Source organism: Castanea sativa, chromosome 7 (genome assembly GCF_040712315.1).
Source record: "Castanea sativa cultivar Marrone di Chiusa Pesio chromosome 7, ASM4071231v1".
Lineage (NCBI taxonomy): Eukaryota > Viridiplantae > Streptophyta > Magnoliopsida > Fagales > Fagaceae > Castanea > Castanea sativa.
In genome coordinates, this window is record NC_134019.1 from 34,106,817 (window position 1) to 34,116,941 (window position 10,125).

The following is a 10,125-nucleotide window of genomic DNA, read 5'->3' on the forward strand; positions in this document are numbered from 1 at the left end:
TTAGCCAACTAAAAAAAAATGTTTAATTTAAGCTTAATATTTTGAAGTTAATTCGTCACCATTCGCACCATTACTCAAGGCATTGTTTAGCCCAAGTACATATTATATTTTTCTATATAACCAGTTACTCCCTGACATCTAAAAAACAATCAGACATTTCCAAATCCCCAACAAATTGGTCATTCACAAATCCCACGACCATGTCTTCAAACTCTTCCTCATCGCCTTCCAAGTTCCAATCCTCTTCCAATACTGATGGCTCTCCTTCAACAAACCTCCCTTTAAAGCCAATCCCAGGCAACTGCGGCAGACCCTTTTTTGGTCCCATCAAAGATCGCTTTGACTACTTTTACCACCAAGGAAAAGACACCTTCTTCCAAACCCGAATGCTCAAACACCAATCCACAGTCTTCAGAACCAACATGCCTCCGGGACCATTCATATCCTCCAACCCTAATGTTATTACTCTCCTTGATGCTATCAGCTTTCCTATCCTCTTTGACAATTCCAAAGTCCAAAAACTAAACGTTTTATGTGGCACTTACATGCCCTCCACAGCTTTCTTTGGTGGTTATCGTGTTTGTGCTTTTCTTGACCCTTCTGAACCCAAACATGCCATTCTTAAGGGCTTGTTTTTCTCTATTCTCGCTTCTCGTCATGATAAATTCATCCCACTTTTCAGAAGCTGCTTGTCTGAGCTTTTCATCAACATTGAAGACCAAGTATCTGACAAAGGCAAATCATACTTCAACACCCTTAGTGATAGCATGTCTTTTGACTTTGTGTTTAGGCTCTTTTGTGATCAAATTCCTTTAGATACAAGTATAGGATCAAAGGGTCCAACACTCTTTGATAAATGGTTGTTTTTTCAACTTGCACCATTGATTACACTAGGGTTACCAAAGTTGTTTAACTTTCTTGAAGATTTACTACTCCATTCAATCCCATTACCACCTTTTCTCGTTAAATCTAGCTATAGGAAGCTTTATAATGCATTTTATGTGTCTATGACTTCGATTTTAGACGAAGCTGAGCGATGTGGGATTAAAAGAAGCGAAGCTTGTCATAATTTAGTGTTTATGGCTGGTTTCAATGCTTATGGTGGAATGAAAAGTTTGTTTCCTGCTTTGATCAAGTGGGTTGGCTTGGCAGGAGAAAAGTTACATCGTCAATTGTGTGATGAGATCAGGAACATTGTTAGAGTTGAAGGTGGGGTCACTTTATCAGCATTGGATAAGATGACTTTGACTAAGTCAGTGGTTTATGAAGCACTGAGGATTGATCCTCCAGTTCCATTCCAGTACGGTAAGGTAAAGGAAGATTTGGTCGTCCATAGCCATGATGCGGCTTTTGAGATCAAGAAAGGGGAGATGATCTTTGGATATCAACCATTTGCTACTAAAGATCCAAAGGTTTTTGAGGATCCTGAGGAGTTTGTGGGCCATAGGTTTGTGGGGGAAGGAGAGAAGCTTTTGAAGTATGTTTATTGGTCAAATGGGAGGGAGATTGATGATCCTACAGTGGAGAATAAACAGTGTCCAGGAAAGAACTTGGTGTTGTTGATGTCTAGGGTAATGTTGGTGGAGCTTTTCCTCCGTTATGATACGTTTACAATCGAGGCTGGAACATTGTTATTGGGATCATCAGTCACATTCACTTCGTTGACCAAGGTCACGAGTATTTAATCTTGGTAACTATAAATCCTTTCATTCATTACTCGCATTTGGATTAGTTCATTTTATTTATTTGTTGAATTTGGATAAAAACGTGTTTATATTTAGAAGAGGTAAGCTTTTTAAAAAACTACTTGAGTATTATATATGAAATCGGTTACTCTCTTTGATGAATTTTTTTTTTTTGGTAAGTAATGTGGGAGAGACCAGAGATAAGGTTTGAATCGTAAACATTGAGGCTGGAACATTATTGTTGGGATCGTCAGCCTTGTTCACCAAAGCATCAAGCATTTGATTCTTGTTAATTATAAATCCTTCTATTGTATGTTTGGATTTTTTTTTTTTTTTACCTTATTTGTTGGAAGTGAGAAAAAATATATAGAAAAAAGTAAAGTGTTAAAAAAATGAATAAAAAAAAAGAGGTTTGAAAAAAGAGCATTAGATTTTGCACCAATTGTTATATATGCAATTGATAGTTTGAAGGACACAAGTGTGGGAATTTAATTTAAAAACAATAATAATAATAAAAATGTTTGTGCTTTTCAAAGTAGTATGATCATGATCGTATCTCAAGTTTGAGATCTTATTTCCAACTTTTGTTATATAAGTAAATAAGTTTATGTAAAAAGATAGGACTTTCAAAGAATTTTATTATAAGTAAATATATTAATTTTCTTTTGCAATTATTAAGGTGATAAGTGGAACTTAGTGTAACATAAACCTACCATTAACTTTATCTTTATTATACGTCAATCACAACATACTACCTCAAGCATTGTGACAAGTGACGAGATTGAGCCTCACTCCTCAACAAAACATAATCCATAGCTATGTTATGTATCATAACGAAAAAAATCTTAGGTAAAATGGGCGCATACGCCTATTGTATAACTGACACAATACCTTCTCGTATTATAACACGTGGCTTGAATTGTGTTGACATGAAAGTCTGGCTAGGAAAAGGCCCATTTTGGATTGTCTTCTCTATTTTGGTTTCGATCTCCACTGCAAAAGGCCGATTGGGCTATCGTCTGTATTCTTTTGTTTTTTTTGCTGGTTACTTTTGGGCTGTCTGTTGAAATGTCATAATGCTATTAATTCCTCCATATTTACTCTTTTCTATAACCCACTGATGGCATAGTACTACACTCTGTATTTTTTCTGGGAAAAAAAAGAAGAAGACAAGAACTAATTTATTTATTTTTGGTTGGATCTGGGAGCCTTTTCTCTGCTGAGGGTTGTAGATGAAGTTGTAAAAATAAGCTAATAACGTCGGGCTTAAAGGAATAGCAAGCCCAATCGGGGGGTTGAGTGGACTTCTTGTGGGCTAAACTCTAGGGGACCTAGCTTATGACCCTTTATCTTGAGAATTGGGCCTTAAAGTTGGGTGGCTATTAGGGCATGGGCTAGTAAATTCATAAGCGTCCCTTCATCGAGTTTTAACTCTTGTGAGTTGTGTAGGGATGACAATAGGGCGGGACGGGGCCGAGTTCAAGGATGGGATCTTCGCCCCCATCCCGTATAAATTTTTCTTGCCCCATTCCTGCCCCACCCCGCATGACGGAGAAAATTTCTTGCTCCATCCCCGCCCTTAAGGCCCCGTGAAGACCCGCGAAGCTTCGCTCTACACCGTAAAACTTTATTTCTTGTTAATTTTCCCTATAACTATTACCATTTTTTCAAATAAAATGACATGTTTCAATATTAAAAATATACTTAAAATTATAAATAAATTTATCCTATCAAATCAAACTAATTTTTAGCAAAAACTAAATAATATTATCTAAATTTTTAACAAGACAATATCACAACAAAAATCTCAAAGTATGACACAAAAATCTCATATTATGTTAATGATGAAAAGTAAGTTGAGAAAGACATATGAATCATGAATGAAAAGACAAAAAAAGAGAGTTAAAATTGGTACCTTATTTCCAACTTTGCTTGAGAGAAAAGAGAGGTCGAACCACGTTAGGTAGAATAAAATAAGCTGATAATATTTTTGTTTAAATAGTAGGATTTTAGAGTATGAAAAAATTACAACTTAATCCTTATTAACGTGGGGTGGGGCAGGGTGAGTCTAAAAAGTGTAAACCCATCCCCGCCCCACGGTGCGGCTTTAAAATCTCGCCGCATCCCCGCCCTATTACCTTTGCGGGGTAGGGAAAACCCGCACGGGGCGAAGCGGGGAGGGGCGGGTCAAGCGGGGCGGGGAAAAATTGCCATCCCTAGAGTTGTGAGACAACCTTATATAACTTCTCTCTCAGATTTGGAGGATTCCATACAATTATGGAATTCATATGCTCTGATAGGGGTGATGTATAAGTTGATTTTACCATAGAATTTTTCAAGCTAGTAAATTTTGAGCTTTTTGTGTTCATTTGAAAACAATTTATTTAATTTTTTACTGAAAGTCTGTTAAAGTATACTTGTATTTTAAAAGAGTTAAGAAAAGTAAGAACAAGAGAGGTTTTAAAAAGTTATATATATATATATATTAAAAAAAAAAAAAAGCTTATAAGTTGTTCCCAGACACACGAAAGTAATTGGCTTCCTGTACGAAAAGAAAAGCAAAAATAACTATAAACTTATTAATAGCAAATTAGGATTCAAGCCCAAAGAAAGAACGGGGTGAAAATGGCCATGGGGATTAATTTTTTTTTCTTCTATTAATCAATGAATTTATTCATGGATTTGAGCTTTGTTTATAAATGATTTTCTGTAAAATATTATTTCAAATTTATAATAAGACAAATTTTTTTGTTTGGACAAAATCTTCAAAAGTAAAACTATTATGTGTCACTAAATTTATATCAAGCATTTTATATTAATGATTTTCCTTATATCTCTTGATTCTAAATTTCCAAATCCAAACACAATCTTAAAGTACATACATCGCAATTCATATTTTGAAATTCACATTCAAGTTTTTAAATTTCGTGCTTGTTTGGGACGTATATTTGTCTTAGCTTATTCTCGAAGACACATACTTTTTTTTGTAGCGAGAGAACAAGAGACTCATTTTAAAAAAAGAGTAATGTTAAGGACACAAATTTTTATAATTTTGTTTCTCAATTTTTAATTTAGCAAGTCATTTTCACATGAACCTATTACTGAGTACTAACATTACTTTAATAGTTTATTAATGTCAATCATAGTATGTAATCTCAACCATTATATAAAAAAAAATTAAAAACAAAAATTGTGCTTTAGGTGTTTAGTAAGAGAATTTAAATGCAATTTTTTGTTTTGGAAATTATAAAATGGTGGGTCCCAAACTTAAATTTATTATTTGGTTGATGTTTTCTATATATAGTTTTCATTGTTTCCTATTTTTCTTGTTCAAAACAAGATTTTGAAAACAGTCAAGAAGATGTGGACTCCATAGATTTGTCCAAACTTTTCAAACTCTTAAATTAAGAAACTTATCTTTATCACAAAAAAGTTCTCATGTTTAAAATTTGAAGCTTATCATATATATATATATATATGAAGAAGGATACATTAGTTTTATTCCTACACTTCAATTTTCAAACTTATCATAATAATAATAATAACAACAACAATAACTGGCCTCGTCACACACACTTTGAGCGTACAAGGAGGCTCTTTTTTATTTATTTGTTTTTTTGGGTTTAGTGTCATAATGTTTAAAAGTGAGATAGAGATAATGTCATAATTCTTAGGATTTTTCTCTATGCGATTTTTTCCTAATTAGTTATTTGTAAATGAGTTAGTGGCTGATGTGAATGGAAGAAGCTACTTGAAATTGAAACTCTTCATTTTTTTTTTCCAACTCTCACATAGAGGCATTGGAATTCAAATAGGAGAAGTAATCTCTCTAAAAAAAATATACATGCAAAGCTGTTTAAAAGTGAGACAGAGATAGTGTCCTCATGTTTACAAAAAAGCCTAAAACTTAAGAAAAGTAAATTACTCTTTTAACCAATTTGAGTTTTTTAATTTAAAATTATTTAACTAAAAGATACGAGTATTTTAGAGAGTTTAAGAATTTGTGTGAAAATATTTTAGTACACAAAATGATGAAACCCGAATAACAAATTTTGTTATTAGTATTATAGACATAGATAATTTATATGTTACTTTCTGTAGAAAAAAAAAATTAAAAATCTCAAAGTAGAAATGGTCTCCCAGACATCATTTTTCTTTTTAGTGTTTTGAAAATTGTTCTTAAAAAAGGGAGCCAAACACATGATATAAAATTATTCTTTGAATACTAGTTTCACATTCAATTTTTTGAATTTTGAAAAAAAAAATGCTCCTACCAAATAGGCCATTTATATTTACTAATAAAAAAAAGGAGAAAGAGATAAAAGGTGAAGTTGACACTGATGATGATATAATTTTAGGAATAATAGTTTTATTAATGTTCGTCTGAACTTTAGGCTGATATCTTCCAGATACTGATGGTGGGGAATGCGCTTTTGATCTTTGGTTTTTCCAATCACCAGTTGTTTGAAAGAGGATAAGTGACGAATCTTCATATACATCTCAACCATTATAAAAATAATTAAAAAAATTGAGTTTTAATATTTACTAGTAAAAAAGAAAAAAGGAGAGAAAGATAAAAGGGAAAGTTGAGATTGATGATGATATAATAATAGGAAAAAATGGGGTTGGAAAAAATAAAAATAAAAAACAAAAATTGTGTTTTAATATTTACTAGTAAAAAAAAAAAGCAGAGAGAGATAAAAGAGGAAGTTGACATTGATAATAATAATAATCATAATAATCATAATCATAATCATAATCATGGCCCGTGCAGGTCTCGAACCTGCGACCTTGAGAGAGATAAAAGAGGAAGTTGACATTGATGATGATATAATATTAGGAAAAAAAAAGAAAATAATAATAATAATCATGGCCCATGCAGGTCTCGAACTTGCGACCTTGAGAGAGATAAAAAAAGGAAGTTGACATTGATGATGATATAATATTAGGAAAAAATAGAAATAATAATAATAATCATCATGGCCCATGCAAGTCTCGAACCTATGACCTTTGCATTATTAGCACAACACTCTAACCAACTGAGCTAATAGGCCAATTCATATAATACATTGTGATTGATAAATAATTTAGATATTACAATTGATACACTTAGCAGAATAAAATATTATAAATTGTTAAGTGATCTAAAAAAATATATTGGTAATGAATTTAGGTTACTTTGATTATTATTTCATTGAAAAAGAATTTTATTATATCAATGTGAATAAAAAAAAGTGTATGTAACATTATTGGTTGGCAGTGGGAAGTGGTAATTGGAGAAAGGAGGCAGGAGGTAGGACTTAGGAGTGGTGGTACAAAATAGGTGTGTGCGCCGGTCGGATTTGGCGGGTAAAGGCCAATATTTCTATCCAATCCGCCACTAGCGGGTTGGGAAAATTCCAATCCGCCACCAACCCACCAAAGTCTAAATCCGGCGGATTGATTACAAATTTTGGCAGTTTCAACTCAACGGGTTAGAGGGGTTGGCATTAACAATGTTTTTTTTTTTTTTTAAATTATCACAAACCACAATTTGTGATTGAATAATCTCAAAATATAACTAATACACACAAAAAACTAAAGGTAGATTTCATTGAATAATCTCAATTCCAACACAAACATAGGGTCAATGAAAAAGAGATATATCATCTCTAACAAAAGTAGGCTCTGCCTTACAGCTTAGGAAAAAAAATATAGTAGAATTAAATCAACAAACTCAAAGTCTTAACATTTCCAAAGTCACATCAAGGATTCAAAATAATAACATACCAACATAACAAATAAACTTCAAAATGGTATGCATAGTCTCAAAAGTCATAATGTAATCAAATTAAACCCACTGAAAATAAACTCAATTCTAACAAAAGTTCTTAACAAAATAGACTTCATCAATCAACTTCAAGCTTGGTACCACCCCAAAAATTAAGTTGAACTCCTCCAAAGCAAGTAGCAACCTAATCAATCATCCATAACATAAGATAAAATTAGGAATGTTACTGTTATCTATATAAGACAATGAAAATTGCACATAATCCTAAGTTGCCTTAAGTACAACAATGCCAAATATAATGATGCAATCGTAAATCAAAGATATGAGCTACACTAGCAACAGGCATTTGAACACTTGATTGCATAAAAGAATAAGGGAAGGCTAAATTGTGAAATATTGTATGAAAACTTGGATCACTGCCAAGCCAAATCCCAACGACTAGGCTTCGACCATGTATGCACTAAGGGCTGGTATGAGGCTCTCATTTTCTCTTTTTTATTTTAACAGCAACACCCAGCTTGAATTACAAACACACAAGAGGCCCAAATAATGTTATAATCTCTCTAGAAAAACTCCTAGAGGGTTTGGTTTACATGCTTGATAAGTGAGGATTATGTGCAATTTTCATTATTATATGCTTAGATGATTTCACGTTGTTTGATTTTACTCTGTTATTATATTGTTCATGTTATCATTTATAATGTAATCAATCTAATTAAGTTTAAGCAAATGAAGATAGAGAATGGATGTTACCTGCCTAAGCCAAGTTCCTCAAAATCAACTAAATCAATTCTCCACATCTTTTATATTTAAAGCAGCAAATTCTGAAATAAAAATATTACATATAATAAACATGTTACCGCAATTAATCAAAGCTATCTAAATTAAAGTATCCATGAACCAACTTCAACAAATAATTAAAAAAAAATGTTACCCGACTCAATTTCTTCATATTTTTCTATGTCATCCATAGCCTCTCGAAGGTTGATTGGAATTGGTGAAGACCGCAACCAATTTTGTGCACAAATAAGAGCCTCCACCATCATTGGAGTTAAAGAACTTCGAAATGGATCAAGTACACGTCCACCAATACTAAAAGCTGACTTAGAGGCCACTGTGGAAACTGGAACAGCCAAGACATCTTGTGCTATTTGAGAGAGAATTTGATACTTGTGGCTATTAAGCTTCCACCATGCCAAAATATCAAATTCAGCATTGCCTAGACCCTCACAATTTTCTGTCAAAAACCTATCCACTTCAGATTTATTTTCCAAACTTTCTGCCTCCTCCAAGTGTTTCTTATATTGAAAGGCAAATGACTTGTTATGATCTTCCTCCTCATCATCAACATCCATCTCTTCAAAAGTTTGACTTACACTAGGTTTTGCAACATTAGCACTAGTATCCTTTTGAAGATAGTGCTCATATAATGTTGTTAGTGTTGCCTTCACCATTGCTGTTAGTTCTTCTGCCTTGGAGTTCTCATAAACTTGTTTAAAGGAAAACATAATATATCTCAATTTATAACTAGGGTCTAGCACAACAGCAACATACAACAAAAAATTGATATTTTGAATATTCTCCCAATATTTGTCATATTTCTTTCTCATGCTATCAGCCATATTCTTTAACATATTATCCTCACTTCTACTTAAAGTCAACAATTTAGATTGCACTAACACAAGTTCATGGAAAAATGCATTAGATGTGACATATAAAGAGCCTGAAAATCGCAAAGTCACCTTATAAAAAAGTTTTAGAAATTGCACAAAGATTCTAGCCTTTCCCCAATCAAGCACATTAGGAGGCCCAATATTCCTTCTCCCCCTCCCTTTTCCTCTCCCATTATCATCCTCAACCCCAACCTCATTCTCATCATTATCATCATCATTGAAATATGAGTCAAATTGTGAGTCTTTCTCTTGTAGTGGCTCAAAAGCATTTTGGAACTTCACAGTTGCCTCCAACATCATATAGGTTGAATTCCACCTAGTTGGAAGATCTAGGCATACTAGACTTTTACTAGGAATTTTTTCACGCTTTACACAATTCTTAAAAGTTTGAAGCCTAGATGGAGAAGACATAACATATCTCATTGCATTTCTAATCTTAATAACTGATTCATTTTGATCTTTTAAGCCCTCACACACAATAAGATTAACAATATGTGCACAACACCTCATATGCAAAAACTCATTATCCAAAATGGTGGTCTTCCAATCCTTAGTTTTTCTTTTCAGATATTTTATGGCAATATCATTTGAACTTGCATTATCAAGTGTGATTGTAAATATCCTATCTATCCCCCATTGTTGCAAGCACTTCTCAATATGCTTACCAATTGTGACACCCTTGTGATTAGGAACAATACAGAAATTTAAGATTCTTTTATGCAAGTTCCAATCATTATCAATCCAATGAGCAATAAGACACATATAGTTAAGATTTTGAATTGATGTCCAAGTGTCAGTGGTTAGGCATACTCGTTGCTTTTGAAATGCTTTTTTCAATTTTTTCTTCTCTTCATAATAAAGATTCATACAATCACAAGCAACAGTGGTGCGACAAGAGATAATGAACCTAGGTTCCAAAACCTCAACAAAAAACTTAAAGCCTTCCTTCTCTACATGCCTAAAAGGTAACTCATCAACAATTATCATCTTTCCTAGG

The 10,125-nt window shown here is 33.0% G+C and overlaps 1 protein-coding gene and 1 non-coding gene across 2 annotated transcripts; one reads left to right on the top strand and one right to left on the bottom strand.

Moving 5' to 3' along the window:
* The first annotated feature begins 200 nt into the window (after positions 1-200).
* Positions 201-1,685, top strand: LOC142605383 (allene oxide synthase 3-like). Its single transcript, XM_075776849.1, has one exon. The coding sequence runs from the start codon at positions 201-203 to the stop codon at positions 1,683-1,685; it is 1,485 nt and encodes a 494-aa protein (XP_075632964.1).
* Positions 1,686-6,665: 4,980 nt separating this feature from the next.
* On the bottom strand, positions 6,666-6,739 carry TRNAI-AAU (transfer RNA isoleucine (anticodon AAU)). Its single transcript has one exon. It is a non-coding gene; the product is annotated as a tRNA-Ile (tRNA).
* Positions 6,740-10,125: the final 3,386 nt, after the last annotated feature.

Bases quoted from the DNA above. Each gene is read 5' to 3' on its own strand.
- LOC142605383 (XM_075776849.1), top strand. From the start codon at position 201: ATGTCTTCAAACTCTTCCTCATCGCCTTCCAAGTTCCAATCCTCTTCC.